Below are 19869 nucleotides of genomic sequence, written 5' to 3'. Positions count from 1 at the left end.
AGAGAGTGATTCAAATAACGTAAGGATAAGTGAAAAATACAGAAAGCACAACTCGCTCAACCGTGCGTATAGTTACGTAAAGGACCGGTTGTGCTAATAAAAAGCACTTATATGCGATTTGTGAAGCCAGCTCAGCCGGTTCAACCTCATTACGTAGTGCTGGCTTTAAAGAAACGTTTCGTTTTCCTTTCCTTAAATCTCATATAATTTTAAAACACTTTATAGCACGATATAGGCTATATGTAACTATATAAAAAGCATTCGACTTTTGACATTATATTTCAGAATATTATCAGGAAAGTATCCCTGTAAGAATTGCATGTCAAACAATACATGAAATGTATATTGCAGTTTTGCAATCTGACAATGAAACAACGCGTGACGTATCATCTCACCTTTTTTGGTGGCAGCTTTGTCAATTGATGTCACGCCTTGTTTCCGGGGGTGTTTGCACCGTGTAGGCTTATTTAGTTACATGTTACAGTTTGACTTTACAATAAGCTCTATGTGATTCCTCTTCTGCATTGCACTGTGCTTGTGTGAATCCAAAACAAAGCAAATTACAAGGCATCCAAAAGGTAGGGCGTTATTAATTTTTACAACAACTATTGTTGTTTTTATTTTATATTTAATACATTTAATCAGCTTTTCTTGGGACACGTTTATTTTTCTTTTATTTCGTTTTTCTACAGGCAACAGCTCATAATAGTCAAATTATTAAATTATTAAACTGAAGACATCACCAAAGTTTCCTATACAATTGATTTACCTCAAAGAATAGTTCAGAGACTACCCCCTCTAAACTTGACATTTTTAAAACATGAGAGTACATGTATTAAGAGTTAAGAGATACTGGTGCTGGCATTCAACAATGTAATAAGGAACTATCCATCAATCTGATGCAGATGACTAAAACGTTGGTTTGCTTGTTTTTCTTCCTGATGTATTCCATGGAACACTGTAAAACAGCAGAAATCACAAAGAACTCATCAAAATAATTTAGATTTACAGAATCATTGTACAACAACAACCTAGATAGCAATGTGATACTTTTATTCAGTGCGTGCATAATTATTACAAAAACAAACAAACAAAACAAACATCACGTTAGGTGAATGGCAGCTAGCAATAGACTGTTTACGTTGGCCAGTTTGCAATAACCACAGTTTTGAAAGTTCAGAGATGACAAAACAAGCCGATAAAACACGGGGTCCGTAAAATGCAAGTAAATATGAACATTTGGGTTATATCTCGGAGATGACGAGCCCTTTTAAATCGCGTAAGTTACTAACGCTTGTTAAGCAGCTATTTCAAACATAACTTGATAATACTTCCTTTCTGAACCACATACTCTCGATAAAAGTAAAAAAGTGGACCGTGAAATTTGAACGTGCAGGTTGGTGCAGATGAAGCGCTACGGATGGTCCTCCTCGCGTGGGTCCTTCGGGCAGAAAAGTCTGATATAAGTGGGAAAACTGAACCTCGCCAAAAGTACCTGAGTGAAGATGACGAAACAATCACGAACTTTCACAAAACTCATTCTCACAAAAAAGTCTGATATTTTATCATTTTTAAGACCGCATGTCCACTGGGATGGACATTAAATAAATAAAATCCTGTGTTTTACAACTCTAAAATATCCTCAAATAACATAATCAAATAAAATGTAACAGGGACAAGACAATGAGGTCACCATTAACTTGGTTAACAATCTGTGAAATACTATTAAAATGATAGAAACATGCAGTTTTGTTGGTCTAAACAAAGAAAGACCAAAGTCCATTCTTGTTGAAGCAGGGTCTGAAGGGGTTAACACAGCCCATAATGCATTGCATAAACAGTACTACAGTACAATACCGTATTGCAGAAAAACAGTTGATTACTGTTGACAGATGGCTGTAAATTAACAGTAGTCTTTTAAACTGGGAAATATTGCCCAGGATGCATTGTTTTCTACAGTATATTACTGTTTTAATAAAAAACAGTTTGTTACTGTCAGAATTAGGCTGTTTTTTAACAGCAAGTTTTTACAGTGATGTAATTGCATGGATTTATGTGTTTCTATATGCTTTAAGGAAAAAGAAAATGGGAGAGCTTAACGATCGATTAAAGGAAGACATTCGTCCACTCATTGATCTGATCGACACATTGCGGTCAAAAGGTGTTCAGAAAGGTTTGGATTTGGCACTACCAACTATTGTAGTGATCGGAGACCAGAGTTCTGGAAAAAGCTCCGTACTTGAGGCACTAGCAGGAGTTGCACTTCCCAGAGGGACTGGTGAGCTGTTTTATTTGTTACTGGGTATTATTTGTCGTTATTATTTGTCGTTTTAAAAAATAAACATTTGCACACGTGATATGTTTGTTTTCGTTTTAATTTTTTTTGTGGCTGTTACATAATTTCCCCATTGTTACAGTGCTCTGCTAACTGAACTGTGTTGGGTTTAGGAATGGTTACCAGATGCCCACTTGAGCTTAAGCTTAGGACGGCCAAAGATGGAATCGACTGGACGGCCACTCTGTCTTACAAGCAGATGAACGTCGGTAAAGCTGGTTTGAAGTTTTCTTTTCTAAGTGAAGTGTCATATATATGATGTAGACTACAGTAGAACACCTCAAAACAATAATTTCACTGTGGAATCATTCGTTTTTAACATCAATTGATACATATTTATTAATATGGCAGACCACTCCTTTTATTTTAATCATTCATACAATTGATTATTGATGGTTTACATAATTAAGGAGCATTGTGTTGCAGTTTCTGGTCAAAACCACTCACCTTACATACTGGAGACAATTACATTTAGGGATCCTTTATTAGTTGAACAACACGTTAAAACAGGTTAGTCAAACTGCACTGCAAAATGTTCATCTTCTTCTTTCCTTTCTTGTTGTTACAGTATGCTACCAATAGAAACCATGTTAATAAAGACAATATTTGTCAAAGCTACTCAATCTAATTCACTATATATTTTATTACAACTGAAAGACTTTATTCAAAATATTATTATATTATATATATTATTATATATGATAATATATGAAAATATAAAAAAACAATTTAATACATAAATTGTACATAATAATACAAACAAATTTAACTTTGCATCACATAACAAAATGCTATGGTGTTTTTCTTTGGTCATGGCTTATCTAACTTTGGACCTCGAGCAAGCCAAGACAAGCAAGTAAGAGCCTTAACTTGACCAGTGGAGTACTTGTGGTTTATTTGTTGAACAGCTCAGAATGAACTGGCTGGAGAAGGGGCAGGAATCTCTGATGAACTCATCACTTTAGAGATCAGATCACCGGATGTGTGTGACCTCACACTGATCGATTTACCTGGAATTACCAGAGTTCCTGTACAAGGACAACCACCAGATATTGGAAACCAAGTTAGTATTTTGTTGGTTTAGTATTTTTAGTAGAGCCAGATTTATGATAATGACTTTTGTGGATTTCTATCTTATAGATCAAAACTTTGATCATGAAATTTATTAGGAGGCCTGAAACTTTAATCTTGGTAGTTGTCCCGTGCAACATCGACATCGCAACAACAGAAGCATTACAAATGGCACAGAACGTAGATCTTGAGGGAACAAGGACTATTGGTAATGTTGCAGATATTCATCACATAACATCTTGCCAAAATCTTTAACACCTCTACATGTCCAAATGTACATTTAAAAAAAAATGTCTTTTGATTCTCACAGCTGTGTTGACCAAGCCGGACCTTATAGACAGAGGAACAGAGAAAGGCGTTCTGGCCACTGCCCAGAACAAAAAAATCCGTCTCCATAAAGGTTATATCATGGTTAAATGTAGAGGTCAACAACAGATCGATGAGAACATTTCTCTGGAGGAGGCTTTAGAAATGGAGCGAGTTTTCTTCAAAAAACATAAACATTTCAGGTTAAAATCTAAGGAAAACATTTCAAGTCTGTTTAACATTTTGCCTTCCAAAATTAAATTTTAGTTACTTTCATCAAAACTTTAAATTCAGATTTTTTCAAGCACAAAAATACATATATAATAAAAGTAATCCATAAGATTTGACTGGGTTAATGTACAAAATGATAGGATACATTTGTGGGAAGAAAAGAATTATCAATATTTTGAGCCTATTTACTGATTAATATGTTTATCTTAAAAGTAAACATTTCAACTTTTTGGTTTTCATGTGATTTGTAGACCGGAAGTCAACAGGGGTCAATGTTGTTTGGTTATCAACTTTCTTGAAAAGAGTATTATCTTTAGTGTTATGCAGATGAAATAACTTTGGAAGGACAAAAGGATGAGTAAATAATGAAATCATTTTTATTTTGAGATGAAGTATCACTTTAATATTACTGTTTTTGTAGTGTAATCATGATCAATGTGATAAAGTTATCAAGTACCTTGTTTTTGTACAGACGGCTTTTGACTGACAACAAAGCTACTATTTCAACTCTTGCCAAGGAACTGACTGAGAACCTTGTGGATCATATAAAAGTAAGTCTTTATATCCTACTTTAAAGGCATTTTTAAATGTTTCAAAATGTACCTGACAACAGACATAAAGCTGTGGAAACAAAATTGACCGGCACTCCTTTTTTGCCTTTAGTCTAGTCAGCATGTATTGTGGCAATTCCAGTCATTGTCCGTTGAATATTGTCAGAATCAAACCACAGGAGTTAACTAAAATCACTTATAAGCAATGTGAATGGCTTATTTCACCCCTTTTCAGTATTGAAATGTCCCTAAAATGTATGTAGAAACATTGTAATGTGTTGTTTAAACATGAATATGAACTTGTTTTCTTTGCAGTATTCAAGATCTGCAAACATTGCATTGAGCAGTTTGTCTTGTTTTAATTTTCTGCAAACAAAAAGCAGTATTTTATTTGGAATTTGAGAGAAATGTCACTAGTTCGCTGAATGGAACAAAAATTATGATTTTACTTAAAACGTTTTTTTTGTGCGACTCTATTTCCAGTGTTGTAATGTTACGAAGCGAAAATACTTAAGTACAGTACTTAAGTATGTTTTGGGAGAATCTGTACTTTACTTGAATCTTTATATTTCTGCAGACTTTTACTTATACTCCACTACATAATCTGAACTAAATGTATACTTTTAATCTGATACATTTCCTCTAAGCATGTTCAATACCACAAATAAAAGCAACAGAACTCTAATAGACAATTCGGCGATCCGGTGAACCAATCATTGGTTAAAGCTCAATGTGCAAGGTGCTCTCTGCGGTTAATTTTAACATAAGGTTTTAATGTGCTGTTTCTTTTAAAGATAAACAGCAGATTTAAAATTTTCAATGAATTATCAAATGACTTTGCTGTTAATGAAAGGGATATGCAAGGAAAGAAAGAAGTAGGGCCAGACTGTCATGATTCTGTCTCATCATGTCATGTCTTTCTTGGTCTTGTGGCAGAGTCATGGCAGGTCCTCATGTTTTGTGTGGAGAGAAACACATTATTGTTGGTCTTGACATTATGTGCTTTCTCTCCGGTCTTGTCTTTGGCCCCGCCCCTCTCGTTTCCTCATTAGCGTTCCATCAGTGTCTCATAACCCACATCTGCTTATTGTTATCTGCCCTTGTTAGTTCCCCTATATAATGCCCTTGTGTTTTCTGTCCTGTGCTGGTTCGGTTTGTATTACCCTCTTGTCGTGTGCTACAGCCAAAGTAGCAAATCTTATCAAAGAGTCCTGTTTTGCATTTTCCTCTTCAGGTAAATTATTTTGTTCTCTACTTTTGCCCGCTCCTGGGAGGTTTTGACTTGCATTTTTGAATACTCTTTAAGTTACCTTATCTGTCCCTCATCTTGGGTTTTTATTTTATCCTCTTATTACAGTTGTTACCCCGTATCGCTGACTGCATCTGGGTTCTTCCCCACCTCAATCCTGACACAGATTTGTTTCTTTTGTTCAAAGTTGTTCTCTTGTTCAAAGGGACAATATTTGGGGTGGGAGGAAACTATCATTATATAAAAAATAGTATAAAGAAAAGTTACAAAGATGTGGGTTTTGAACTTCATAGTCATATTCTTAAAGGTTACCTTCACTTCTACCAAAGTAGTTTTCTGGCAAGATATTTGTACTTTACTCAAGTATTCTTTAAGGTACTTTATGCATCACTGTCTATTTCTGCCTTTGTCAGAAATCACTGCCATTGCTTGATGATGAGATAAGAAAACAGTTACGAGAAATACGAAAGGAACTGAACAGGATAAAGGATGGACCACCACAAGACCCTCAAGGAGCCAGACAATTCCTCATTAAGGTAAGAAGTTCATAAGTAAGATTTTGTTTCTTGAAACTGTCATCAAATGTATTTAGAACTATATAAAAAGACTTAAAGATAAATAAGATGAGGAAACCTGTTTCACTGAAAGGGTAGCTTCAGAAGCTGCTAAAGTTGTTTAATGGTTTCCATCTTGTACTATTATTGTATTATTCATTGGTAAAACATTCTCTAACTTTCTCTTTCAGACCTTAACAGGATTCAATGATAAAATAAAGCTCTTATCATCGGGGGATCTGATCATTACAGACAATTTGTTTACCCAGCTTCGGAAAGAATACAAGAAATGGAGCGATCAGCTTAACAAAAGAAAGTCATCCTGTCAGTCTATATTACAATTTTGAAAACATTTACTGTAGTGCTCTTCTAAGACATGTTTCACATGCACTGCAGTGTTAAAGCAGCATATAGTTGTTTTGGTCAAATTGTTTCTTCATCGTACATTTTATTTCTCCAATACTAAATATTTAATACAATGTTATTCACAAACAGATACACAACATAAAACATAATCCACATTTTTACATGCGCATCAATAATGCGATTAATTTCCAATGAGGACTTAATCGCAGTAACATGGTTACACGTCATTAGAACGTCAATAGCTATGGACCTATTTTGGTCCTAACCTGGATGACTAATACCATTATGGTCATGAGGGGTTTACATTGCTTCCCCCTTCTAACAGCTGATAAAAGAATATTTCAATCCCAAATAATTTGGAGTAGCTACATTCACCCTATAAAATCTTGTGAACGGACAGGGCGTGTTCCATCAGGCCACAGCACATATATCCGAGAGTGCTATTCCCTTAAGTGCCGCCCAAGAAATCGCCATACTTCTGGTCGAATGAGATTATATCCAGTGTGACAATCGTTGTTTCGACACCAACCCGCCTGCACAATTTTCGCTGAAGCATACGAAAAGTTGACAAACCTGCGTCATGTGTATTTATAACCTGCAGGTGCGCATATAGTAAGCCACGTCACCAGGTTATTTAAAGCCCATTCTTGGAGTATTTGACGCATGCTTCACAACCGTTCGAACAAAGAATGGTCTCCCATAGAGTTTGATACGCAGCATCGAGGGAATAGGTTTTGATAGGGAACATAGCTCTGCATAAGGCAATTGATTTAATGTGAAATGCATCTTGTCTCCTAATAAGTTAACCACGAGGCAAGGGTGAAAGAACAAATAACAAGGAGTAGAGGACGGGAGCTGGCTGGCTTCAGCAGCTACAGGGTTTTTGAGATGATTCTGCAGGACCATGTTGACCAATTTAAGGATCCAGCCTTTATTTTACTCCGTACCATAAAAGGTACCATCACACATCTCGTCTCTTTTGTCAATCTCACCCCCCCCCCCCCAAAGCACTTGAAATGTTGTAGTATTTTTTATTGATTTTTAAGTTGTCAATCCAAGGACTGTTTGTTGTAAAACCTGAGACTGTAGTTGTTTATTTTTTATTTCATGTTCTTCTCCATTAGAGATCATCATCAGGCAGTTCTGTGCCGTGAGCAACGAGTGTTTCCAGAGTTACCCTGCTCTACTAAGAATTACTAGGGTAAATATTGATTTTAAATTAGGCAAATAAAAATGAATTCAGTCTTTAATCTTCTTTAGTCTACCTTATTCTTTTTGTATTTACAATCATAGAACAAAATCAACCACATTCAGTCAAGTCAGCAAATCAAAGCCGAGGAGAGGATCCAGGAGCAGTTTCAAATGGAGAAAATGATCTTCACCCAAGATGATATTTACTTTAATAGCCTGAATGAGAATGAAATTGAAAGATTTTCAGAAGTTCAGCTACCTTTCTGTGATGTAGCAACCAAGTACACTGAAATGCTTAAGGCTTATAACGGGGTGAACCTCTTTAGTTTTTACATATTTACCAATAAAATATATATTAAGGATGGATTACCTGCAGTTCATTAGTCAACCTGAACATAATCACCGTTACATTTAAAAGGCAAACAGATTATTTCATGTGTTATATAAAATAGTCTGTGCTTTAGAAATGTAGCACTGTTATTGACCAATCAACATCCCAGATCATAAACATCCATTGTATATGTAGCTTTATAAAGTGAAATGTGAACTGATAATGACCTTTCCTTTGTTTTAGATCATGGTTAAGCGCATGTCTGACCATGTGCCCATGCTGGCCCAGCATTTCATGTTAAAAAAGGCTGCTGATCACCTGCGTAATGATATGTTGACACTGATGAATGAAGCAGATGTGCATCAGATTCTGTCTGGGTCTTCTGACGACAGTAGAAGACAAAGACGCGACTTGTTACAGAGTCGTCGGGATTCTTTGAACATGGCTATGGAAGAAATAAGCAAATGTGTTTGAGGATGCAAAGTCGTAAATACATAATTTATGTAACATCCCATTTAAGGTCATGTAGGCCTAAATCTTGTTAATTTACTGAGGAAAGGAAAAGTTACATAACAGCACTTGTCTGTTTGTTAAGGGGTTTATTTCTGATAGTGTGATATACATTTAAAGTTAGTCGTGAAATGAAATTTACCACTTTAAACTGCAAGATTAATTTTAGCCATACTGACTTAAGGAGCTTATCTGCATATATAATGTATCTAACAAGCCAATACACTTTCCTAAACCTTACAAATATAATCAGTATTAAGTTTTACTTTTTGCTGTATATCATGGTTAAACTACAGTATCTTAAACTGCATTTACACATAACCATCAGGTGGTTAGTAAGATGCAATAGTATTTTACTTTTGGGTATATAGGTTTGGTTTTACCATATAAAAACAAAGGCACCAATATATCAAGGTCAAATGAATAATAAATAGAAATGTTAATTTTTTCAATGTGTTGAAATGGGCTAAGACTTCTTGAAAGTTGTTTTAAAACTGCTTGGTGACTTATGAAGGATCAATAAACTTGTTTTTTCTTTGTAACTCTCTTTAGTTTTCTTTATACTGTGCAAATTAAATACGTTAGCTCTGGATGCAATGAAACTCATTTGAGAAGACCTGGTAAATTTATGTTTTTGCATCATTTCGGGTTACATTTAAAATTAGAAAGATGAATGCTGCTGGTTTAATTTTATTCGGTTTCATCGGAATCACACACTGACCCGAAGGTACCTTCCAGTCTGTTTTTGGTCGTAATATAACTATTTATTTTATATTTAATTTAGGTTAATATCAATTCAGATTAATATTTTATTGTATATTAACTGTATTCAATGAATTTAAAACAGCACTGTAAAAAACAACTGAAACACTTAAGTTATAGAGCTTCATTACATTTTTAGGACCTAAGTTAAATGTAATTAGCTTTATGAGTCAATTAAACTCGAAGTCGAGTACAATTACGTTCAATTGATTCATGAAGCAATTAATGTGTCAATTGAGTTGAGTCTAAGTTTGTACTACATAATGTTTGTTGTTGCTGCTTAAACTGTCTGCACATATCATACAGAAAGAATTGAGAGTTATGTGTGAGGTGTGTTTCCCAAACCTGATACACATAATACTGGTTAGTCAAAATTCCGTACAAAATTTCACATAACCACAACTGACAAAACTCGTCATATGGCTTTGTAACTTTATGCGAGAACTCCCTTAGAACCAGATTGACGAAATTCAGTCAAAGCAAGAAATGAAAGTGGAAAAACGGATCATTAAGTATTAACATGGAGAAATTTGTCTGCTGACAGATAAAAGTCAATGTGTACACTGTAAACATTTCTGCTGTAGTAATGCAGCTAGTTTCCAATAATATTGTTATTTCTACAGAAATTCTTTACAGCGTAGAATAAATCTATGTAATTGACAGCACAGGATTCTCAACAACAATAGAAAACAGGTCCAACTCATCATCTCACGTACAGTCTTGAAAAGCAGTTCTGTGTTTATGGGACGCGCCCTGATATGTTGTTCTAAAGTATGTTCTCTGCATGTTTTGGAAGTTTTAAAAAAAGGATTTGAATGGCTCAAAGAACAAACTATACTAAGAAAAAATTTACAAAGTGCTTTTATAATCCGACTCAAATCTAGTTTAACTGGTTCATCAAGAATGACACACATTTAGTCGTCTTCCATTCAACAAGTTCAACTAAACTTTTATTACCTTTAATATATCAAAGTGTTCATATTCCAGCCAATTTTTAACTCTAAAAGGTCTCTTACAGAATTGTTTGTTGAAGAGTTTCCTATGACATAGTTTGTAGAGTTTTGCAATGTAAGCTCAATAACATTTTATTCCACCACCTTTGGAGGCACAAAAAACCTTTGTCAATGCATTTCACTCATTTTTCCAGAGGGCGTGACTCTATAAATGCACTATACATATATTCAGCTTGACACACATGATTTCACATTTGAAGCTAAGGAGCTCTTCGTGATTTCTCTTTAGCACTACCAAACACTTTGATTGGTTGAAGCCTAAGTTAAAGACATTATAGGAGGCATCCGAAAGGAAGGACATTATCTACAATCTATAGGCCTATATGAATTATCATTTTTTTATTTAATAAGTGAACTTTCAGGTTTTCTTCAGAAATGTCCCAATTAAACAATGACAGCAATGACAGTGATAATTCTGAAGACATTGGCAGTTCTCAAAACGAAAGGTTAGTACAAAATTGACGTTGCTTAGTATTATCAAATAAAAATAAATAAATATGAATCAATTGTATAGAGTACATTTATGTTATTTGTATAATTACATAGATCTAATTTATTTTGTACTACGTGCTCTGAATAAAGAGTAAATGTGCATCTTTACAGTCAGATAATGGGTGGAGAGCTTCATAGTCGTATAAAGGAGAAAGTTCGTCCATTAATTGATATGATTGACAATCTGCGGTCAATTGGCATACAAAGATATATAGACATAGCACTACCGACTATTGTAGTGATCGGAGACCAGAGTTCTGGAAAAAGTTCTGTGTTGGAAGCTCTATGTGGAGTTGCATTACCAAGAGGGACCGGTGAGTATTGTTTTCTTTACTACTGGCCATTTATACGCTATAAATTAGAGCTAACCTCTTCAGGACAGTGGGACTGGCCACGCTTGGACTATATTTTGCAAAGCAAGGCTACAAAACTCAATTCCTGGAGGGTCACAGCCCTTCAGAGTTTAGTTCAACCTCCAACAACCTCTAGTTTTCAAGTAAGCCTGGCGTTTGATGTGGAGATAACGTTTTGAATTAGGGTTGGAATAAACTGGGAGGGGGTGGCTGTGACCCAAATTAAGTTTTACACCCCTGTTCTACAGGAAGTTTGGTATTTCATGCTTTTACGTATTATCATTTAAATAAAGATTTGCATCCTTGATATGTTGACTTGTACATTGTTGAAGAAGGCAAATAGCCAAAAAGTCTGTCTTGTATGTGCTTAATGTAAAACATAAAAGTATGAAATCTGGAAAGCGTAGTGGTTTCATCCTTTAATGAAAATAAAAAAATGAAATAAAAACAAAAACGACATAATTATACACTATGGTTATTACATGATTTCCCAGTGGTACAGTGCTCTGAAACCTGAACTCTCTTGGGTTTAGGTATTGTCACCAGATGCCCACTAGAGCTTAAGCTGAAGAAGGTAAAAGATGGAATCAGATGGAAGGCCACTGTGTCTTACCGCCTGAAGACATTTGATGTTGTGAACTTGTCAGTCGGTAAAACAACCTGTGTTTTTCCATATATTTAAGTTACGTAGTAAATCAAATATACAGTATATTTCACCTTTTTCAACTCCTCAAAACAAGAATCTGCCCGTGCCAAATCATAATTTTTAATATTTCCATGTCTCCAGATTAATCAGCATGGTAGAACTTGTGCTATTAGAAAATATGTATATATCTTTGAATTACTCCCGGATTTACATTAGCAGTTGTTACTTTATCATTCTAACTGTTTGAATTAAACTGTGTGATGTTGCAGGTTCTGGCCGAGATGAACTTTCAGAATGTTACACACCAAGGACATTTACAATGGATGAGCCTTGGTTAGTTGAAGAGTGTGTAAAAGAAGGTAATACTAAAAGTAAAATTAAACAGGCATTTTTTTTACATACAATAAAATAGTATAGTCTAAATACAATAAAACCCATAAAAATGAAAACAAACCCATGAATGCCATATATTACTGTGGGGGAATTGTCATTGCAATGTGTTCCAATCTATCTGAACATGTTCTATATTTTGTCTCTCAGTCGGCACCCAAGTTCAGTACTCAACATCTTGTCTTGTTTTGTCCTATACTCTAGACTATATATGCACTGATATATAGATCAATAATTGGTATTGATAAAAGCAATTTTTCACACTGTCAGCTAATAGTTTAAAAACCCTTGACAAACAGCTGATGATGTCAATCAAAAGATTAGGGGAAAATGTAATCAATTTGTGCTCTGTGTATAGAAAATGATGTTCAATATTAATAGCTATTATATGAATTAATGACATTAAGAAAGTTAAGTTAAAGTTCATTTAACCATCAAAATATCTGTATCGGAAGGCATCACTCTGAAAAATCAGCCATCGGAATAGTTTGAGAATTTTAGTATCGTTGCATATCTACTCAAGACTAGTTTAATCTATGGCTGTTGGCAAATAGGGGAATTTGTTAACCTTCACCAGAGAGGAAACGGAATGAATCTTTTACATTTTGAAAACACCTTTCATCGGAAACTTAAATAAATGTCACTATGTTGTGTATTTGTTGAACAGCTCAGAATGAACTGGCTGGAGAAGGGGCAGGAATCTCTGATGAACTCATCACTTTAGAGATCAGATCACCGGATGTGTGTGACCTCACACTGATCGATTTACCTGGAATTGCCAGAGTTCCTGTACAAGGACAACCACCAGATATTGGAAACCAAGTTTGGAACTTTCTTGTTTTTTGCAAATAGAGATTGGTACTTTGCACACCAGGTCTTTAATCAATGGCTTTGTGTCTTGTAGATCAGAAATCTGATCATGAAATTTATTGCGAAGCCTGAAACTATAAACATGGTAGTGGTCCCATGCAATGTTGACATCGCAACAACAGAAGCGTTACAAATGGCAATGAGTGTCGATCCTGAGGGTACAAGGACTCTTGGTAACGTAGAAGATTATCATCACACATATCATCTTGCCATAATTCTGTTACACCTGTATACAGTTTGTCCAAATGTACACTTGACAAAATATGTATTTTGATTCTAACAGCTGTTTTAACCAAGCCTGACATTATAGACAGAGGAACAGAGAGAGACATTCTGGCCACTGCCCGGAATGAAGTCTTCCATCTTAAAATAGGTTACATCATGGTAAAATGTAGAGGTCAACAACAGATTGATCAGAACATTTCTCTGGAGGAGGCTTCAGAAATGGAGAGAAAGTTTTTTTTAAATCACGAATATTTCAGGTTAAAGATTAAAAATCTCTTCAACATCTTAACCTCCCTAATGACATTACTTTTGATAAATTGATCAAGTGTTATCAAGTTTTAATGGATTAAGCAAGTGCCTCCTCGTTTTGTTTACAGACAGCTTTTAACTGACAACAAAGCCACTATTCCACAACTTGCCACTGAACTGACAAAACATCTTGTGAATCATATAAGGGTATGTCCTACTTTAAAGGACTTTGCATTTCAAACCTATGATAGTATAAACAATCACCAGAACAGACAGTAGAAGTTCGAATAGAAGTTCAACCAATATTGTTTTCACATTTTGGTTAGAATGTATTGCCACTGCTTGATGAAGAGATACAAAAACATACAACAAACGTGAGAAATGAGCTAAGGAAGATTGAGGGTGGACCACCACGGGACCCTCAGGGGGCCAGACAATTTCTGATTGAGGTAAAAAAATATTAAAATATTGTTACGTATTTGTTTTATTATACAGATGTGCAGTTAAATAAGGAATTGGAATGGGGAGTTTACCTCCATGAAAACATATAGGGAAGCAAAAAATTTACTATTACTGGAAAGGTTTACTCCTTGATCTGACCTGATCTTTTGTTTAATGTTAGATTTGTGTACTGTTATTTATGTTAATTTGATGCCAAATAAGGAATTTTGTTTTATTTTAATGTAACTTGTATATCTTACTTGTTTCTCTTTTTCACAGTCCTTAACAGGATTCAACGATAAAATAAATTCCTTATCATCAGGGGACCTGATCAATAAAGAGAATTTGTTCATCCAGCTTCGGAAAGAATACAAGAAGTGGAACGACCATCTTAACAGAACAATGTCATCCCGTCAGTATTAAACGTTCAAATTTATGAAACATTTACTTATGTACTTTCTAATACATGTTTCACACGGCAATGTTTAAGCAGCATGTATTTGTTTTGATGCTCATACCCACGTAAAAGAGAAATCTCAGTAAAACATTTTTTATCACATTCTTCTAAAGCAAAATAATCTGAGCAACGCTATTCACATTCTGACATGCACTGTCACACTATGTGAAAACACAATATAATACCTAAATAATAAGTGCAGGTTTTCAACAGATTTGAGCGTTAAACATAAAAGTAAATGTTTTTAATGAGAAATGCATCTTGTTACTTAACAAGTTAACCAGTCGGCTACAAAAGAACAACTATTAAAGAATAGAGGACGGGAACTGGCCGGCTTCAGCAGCTACAGGACTTTTGAGATGATTCTGCAGGAGCTTATTGCCAAACTTATGGACCCAGCAATTGATTTACTCAGTACCATTAAAGGTACCATAACACATCTTTATGTTTGGTCTTTCTTATTCTGGGAGTGTGCATTGTAAAATGACAACAAGAAAGAAAACACAGTTTTTTGTAGTTTTTGAATTATCACACTCAGCCCTAACCAATTGTCAGTGGTTGTTTTGTTTGTTTGTTACATGTTCTTTGCATTAGGTATCATCCTCAAGCAGCTCTTAGATGTGTCTGATGAGTGCTTCCAGAGATACCCCGCTTTACGAAAAGCCACTGAGGTAAATATTACTCCTATATAGGAGGAAATAAAAACAGCAACATAATTTCATTTTTAATCTTCTTTAGTAACTTCTTTTATATAAATCGTAGCAAAAAATCGAGCGCATTCAGTCAAGTCAGCAAATCAAAGCTGAGGAGAGGATTCAGGAGCAGTTTGAAATGGAAAACATAATCTTCACCCAAGATGATATTTACTTCCATAGCCTGAATGCAAATGGAAGTGAGATATTTTCTGATGCTCGGTTACCTTTCTGTGATGTAGCAACCAAGTACGCTGATATGCTGAAAACGTATTTAGAGGTAAATCTAGAAAGTATTTACATAAATACCTATAAAATATTTTTAGATTTTTTTAATGGAATTTGTTAATTTCAAGTATATGTATTATTGGTGGATTGACCACAGTTTGTCAGACAACATGGTGCAGGTACACACAACCCAAAGATGTAAACACAGTTGCCTTATTGCTTATAAAAAACACAATAAAACATTAAAAACAGAAGTTAATATTACATTTTTTACAGTATACTTTATAATGCAAGCCATCCATCCATCCATTTTCTTCCGCTTATCCGGGACCGGGTCGCGGGGGCAGCAGTCTAAGCAGAGATGCCCAGACATCCCTCACCCTAGACACTTCCTCCAGCTCTTCCGGGGGGACACCGAGGCGTTCCCAGGTCAGCCGGGAGACATAGTCCCACCAGCGTGTCCTAGGTCTTCCCCGGGGTCTCCTCCCGGTCGGACGGGCCCGGAACACCTTCCGAGGAAGGCGTCCAGTAGGCATCCGTAACAGATGCCCAAGCCACCTCAGCTGACCCCTCTCGATGTGGAGGAGCAGCGGCTCTACTCCGAGCTCCTCGCGGGTGACCGAGCTTCTCACCCTATCTCTAAGGGATCGCCCAGCCACCCTGCGGAGGAAGCTCATTTCAGCCGCCTGTATCCGGGATCTTGTCCTTTCGGTCATGACCCAAAGCTCATGACCATAGGTGAGAGTAGGAACGTAGATTGACCGGTAAATTGAGAGCTTCGCCTTGCGGCTCAGCTCTTTCTTCACCACGACGGACCGGTACATCGACCGCATTACTGCAGAAGCTGCACCGATCCGTCTGTCAATCTCCCGTTCCCTCCTCCCCTCACTCGTGAACAAGACCCCGAGATACTTAAACTCCTCCACTTGAGGAAGGAACTCTCCACCAACCTGAAGTGGGCAAGCCACCCTTTTCCGACTGAGGACCATGGCCTCGGATTTGGAGGTACTGATTTTCATTCCAGCCGTTTCACACTCTGCTGTAAACCGTCCCAGTGCATGCTGAAGGTCCTGGTTTGAAGGGGCCAACACGACGACATCATCCGCAAATAGCAGAGACGAGATCGTGTGGTCCCCAAACCTGACACCCTCCGGCCCCTGGCTGCGCCTAGAAATTCTGTCCATAAAAATTACGAACAGAACCGGTGACAAAGGGCAGCCCTGCCGGAGTCCGACATGCACTGGGAACAGGTCCGACTTACTGCCGGCAATGCGAACCAAGCTCCTGCTTCGGTCGTACAGGGACCTGACAGCCCTTAGCAAAGGACCACAGACCCCATACTCCCGAAGCACCCTCCACAGGATGCCGCGAGGGACACAGTCGAATGCTTTCTCCAAATCCACAAAACACATGTGGATTGGTTGAGCAAACTCCCATGCACCCTCCAGCACCCTGTAGAGGGTGTAGAGCTGGTCCAGTGTTCCACGGCCTGGACGAAAACCACACTGTTCCTCCTGAATCCGAGGTTCTACTATCGGCCGTATTCTCCTCTCCAGTACCCTGGCATAGACTTTCCCGGGAAGGCTGAGAAGTGTGATCCCCCTGTAGTTGGAACACACCCTCCGGTCCCCCTTCTTAAAAAGAGGGACCACCACCCCGGTCTGCCATCCCAGAGGCACTGTCCCCGACCGCCACGCGATGCTGCAGAGGCGTGTCAGCCAAGACAGCCCCACAACATCCAGAGACTTGAGGTACTCAGGGCGAATCTCATCCACCCCCGGTGCCCTGCCACTGAGGAGTTTCTTGACTACCTCAGTGACTTCGGCTTGGGTGATGGACGAGTCCACCTCTGAGCCCTCAGCCTCTGCTTCCTCAATGGAGGACTGGTGGGATTGAGGAGATCCTCGAAGTACTCCTTCCACCGACCGACGACATCCCCAGTTGAGGTCAACAGCCTCCCACCTCCACTGTAAACAGCATTGGTAGGGCACTGTTTCCCTCTCCTGAGGCGCCGGACGGTTTGCCAGAATCTCTTCGAGGCCAGTCGATAGTCCTTCTCCATGGCCTCACCAAACTCCTCCCAGGCCCGAGTTTTTGCCTCCACAACCACCCGGGCAGCAGTCCGCTTGGCCTGCCGGTACCTGTCAGCTGCCTCAGGAGTCCCACAAGCCAACCAGGCCCGATAAGACTCCTTCTTCAGCTTGACGGTTTCCCTTACTTCCGGTGTCCACCACCGGGTTCGGGGATTCCCGCCTCGACAGGCACCGGAGACCTTACGGCCACAGCTCCGAGTGGCCGCTTCGACAATGGAGGCGGAAAACATGGTCCACTCGGACTCAATGTCTCCAGCCTCCCTCGGGATCTGGTTGAAGCTCTGCCGGAGGTGGGAGTTAAAGATCTCTCTGACAGGAGACTCCGCCAGGCGTTCCCAGCAGACCCTTACAGTACGTTTGGGTCTGCCGAGTCTGTCCAGCTTCCTCTCCTGCCATCGGATCCAACTCACCACCAGGTGGTGATCAGTTGACAGCTCCGCCCCTCTCTTAACCCGAGTGTCCAAAACATATGGTCGCAGGTCAGATGAAACGACCACAAAGTCGATCATCGACCTGCGGCCTAGGGTGTCCTGGTGCCACGTGCACTGATGGACACCCTTATGCTTGAACATGGTGTTCGTTATAGACAAACTGTGACTAGCACAGAAGTCCAATAACTGAACACCGCTCGGGTTCAGATCAGGGGGGCCGTTCCTCCCAATCACGCCCCTCCAGGTGTCACTGTCGTTGCCGACATGGGCGTTGAAGTCCCCCAGTAGGACGACCGAGTCCCCAGTCGGAGCACTTTCCAGCACCCCTCCCAGAGACTCCAAGAAGGTCGGGTACTCTGCACTGCCGTTCGGCCCGTAGGCAAGCCATTGGTTATTAATTTATCAATGTTGTTCTGTTGGAAGATACAGTGTAATCTATATGACATATAAATTAGCTTGCTGCTGTGTAGAGAAACCAAATTAATAGTCCGCTATAGATGCTGTGCAGTGCTTTGTTCAGTGATGGGTTGTGAGCATATACATTTAACTTGCAAATTTAAGCTATTTTGACATCTGAAGACTAACATGTATACTGATTTCATTTCAGATAATGGTTCAGCGTATGGCTGATCAGGTGCCCATGCTGATGCAGTATTTCATGCTAAAAGAGGCATCTACACTCCTTCGTAATGATGTGCTGACTCTGTTGGATGAGGCAGATGTGCGTGAGATTCTGTATGAGGATTCTGATGTCAGTCGAAGACGCAACGATTTACAGACTCGCCTTGAACGTTTGAACACTGCTCAGGAAATAATTCGCCCATTGATTTGAAGGATCTTATAAAATCTAAAACATATGATCTAAAAATATATCATTTTTACAACAAACCATTGACGTTCATGTAAATGTATAGATGACTTAGATGATGTAGATCATTGGGGTTTTATAATGGGTTTATTTCTGACAGTCTGATGTATATTTAAACACATTTAATGTTACCTTTAGTTAACCAATATAAACTGCAATAGAAATGATACTTTTTATCATGAATGCATAATGTATCTCACATCATTTCATGTTAAAAAAGGCTGCTGATCACCTGCGTAATGATATGTTGACACTGATGAATGAAGCAGATGTGCATCAGATTCTGTCTGGGTCTTCTGACGACAGTAGAAGACAAAGACGCGACTTGTTACAGAGTCGTCGGGATTCTTTGAACATGGCTATGGAAGAAATAAGCAAATGTGTTTGAGGATGCAAAGTCGTAAATACATAATTTATGTAACATCCCATTTAAGGTCATGTAGGCCTAAATCTTGTTAATTTACTGAGGAAAGGAAAAGTTACATAACAGCACTTGTCTGTTTGTTAAGGGGTTTATTTCTGATAGTGTGATATACATTTAAAGTTAGTCGTGAAATGAAATTTACCACTTTAAACTGCAAGATTAATTTTAGCCATACTGACTTAAGGAGCTTATCTGCATATATAATGTATCTAACAAGCCAATACACTTTCCTAAACCTTACAAATATAATCAGTATTAAGTTTTACTTTTTGCTGTATATCATGGTTAAACTACAGTATCTTAAACTGCATTTACACATAACCATCAGGTGGTTAGTAAGATGCAATAGTATTTTACTTTTGGGTATATAGGTTTGGTTTTACCATATAAAAACAAAGGCACCAATATATCAAGGTCAAATGAATAATAAATAGAAATGTTAATTTTTTCAATGTGTTGAAATGGGCTAAGACTTCTTGAAAGTTGTTTTAAAACTGCTTGGTGACTTATGAAGGATCAATAAACTTGTTTTTTCTTTGT

The 19869-nt window shown here is 37.8% G+C and overlaps 2 protein-coding genes across 2 annotated transcripts; both read left to right on the top strand.

Moving 5' to 3' along the window:
* The first annotated feature begins 434 nt into the window (after positions 1 to 434).
* Positions 435 to 9235, top strand: LOC306890808 (interferon-induced GTP-binding protein Mx3-like). Its single transcript, XM_079450779.1, has 14 exons — positions 435 to 578; positions 2076 to 2278; positions 2449 to 2544; positions 2762 to 2845; positions 3244 to 3398; positions 3476 to 3614; positions 3717 to 3915; positions 4416 to 4494; positions 6157 to 6279; positions 6489 to 6621; positions 7466 to 7618; positions 7788 to 7864; positions 7957 to 8166; positions 8429 to 9235. Exons 2-14 carry the CDS (start codon positions 2086 to 2088, stop codon positions 8657 to 8659), a joined length of 1872 nt encoding a protein of 623 aa, XP_079306905.1. The 5' UTR covers positions 435 to 578; positions 2076 to 2085; the 3' UTR covers positions 8660 to 9235.
* A 1410-nt stretch (positions 9236 to 10645) lies between these two features.
* On the top strand, positions 10646 to 19869 carry LOC306890404 (interferon-induced GTP-binding protein Mx3-like). Its single transcript, XM_079450102.1, has 14 exons — positions 10646 to 10916; positions 11074 to 11276; positions 11849 to 11965; positions 12231 to 12320; positions 13019 to 13173; positions 13256 to 13394; positions 13505 to 13703; positions 13824 to 13902; positions 14022 to 14144; positions 14416 to 14548; positions 14870 to 15019; positions 15188 to 15264; positions 15356 to 15565; positions 18645 to 19869. The coding sequence occupies exons 1-14, from the start codon at positions 10846 to 10848 to the stop codon at positions 18867 to 18869; spliced, it is 1971 nt and encodes a 656-aa protein (XP_079306228.1). The 5' UTR covers positions 10646 to 10845; the 3' UTR covers positions 18870 to 19869.

The sequence above is a fragment of the Barbatula barbatula genome, assembly GCF_947034865.1.
Source record: "Barbatula barbatula genome assembly, chromosome: 25".
NCBI classification, from domain to species: domain Eukaryota; kingdom Metazoa; phylum Chordata; class Actinopteri; order Cypriniformes; family Nemacheilidae; genus Barbatula; species Barbatula barbatula.
Note: the sequence above shows the minus strand (reverse complement) of the source record. Positions and strands in the feature narration are given on the sequence as shown.

Coding starts and splice junctions, on each gene's coding strand:
- LOC306890808 (XM_079450779.1), top strand. CDS start 2,086: ATGGGAGAGCTTAACGATCGATTAAAGGAAGACATTCGTCCACTCATT. Junction 2,279..2,448: donor TGCACTTCCCAGAGGGACTG/GTGAGCTGTTTT, acceptor TGTTGGGTTTAG/GAATGGTTACCAGATGCCCA. Junction 7,619..7,787: donor TTTACTCCGTACCATAAAAG/GTACCATCACAC, acceptor CTTCTCCATTAG/AGATCATCATCAGGCAGTTC.
- LOC306890404 (XM_079450102.1), top strand. CDS start 10,846: ATGTCCCAATTAAACAATGACAGCAATGACAGTGATAATTCTGAAGAC. Junction 13,174..13,255: donor CACCAGATATTGGAAACCAA/GTTTGGAACTTT, acceptor TGTGTCTTGTAG/ATCAGAAATCTGATCATGAA. Junction 13,704..13,823: donor TTAAATCACGAATATTTCAG/GTTAAAGATTAA, acceptor TTTTGTTTACAG/ACAGCTTTTAACTGACAACA.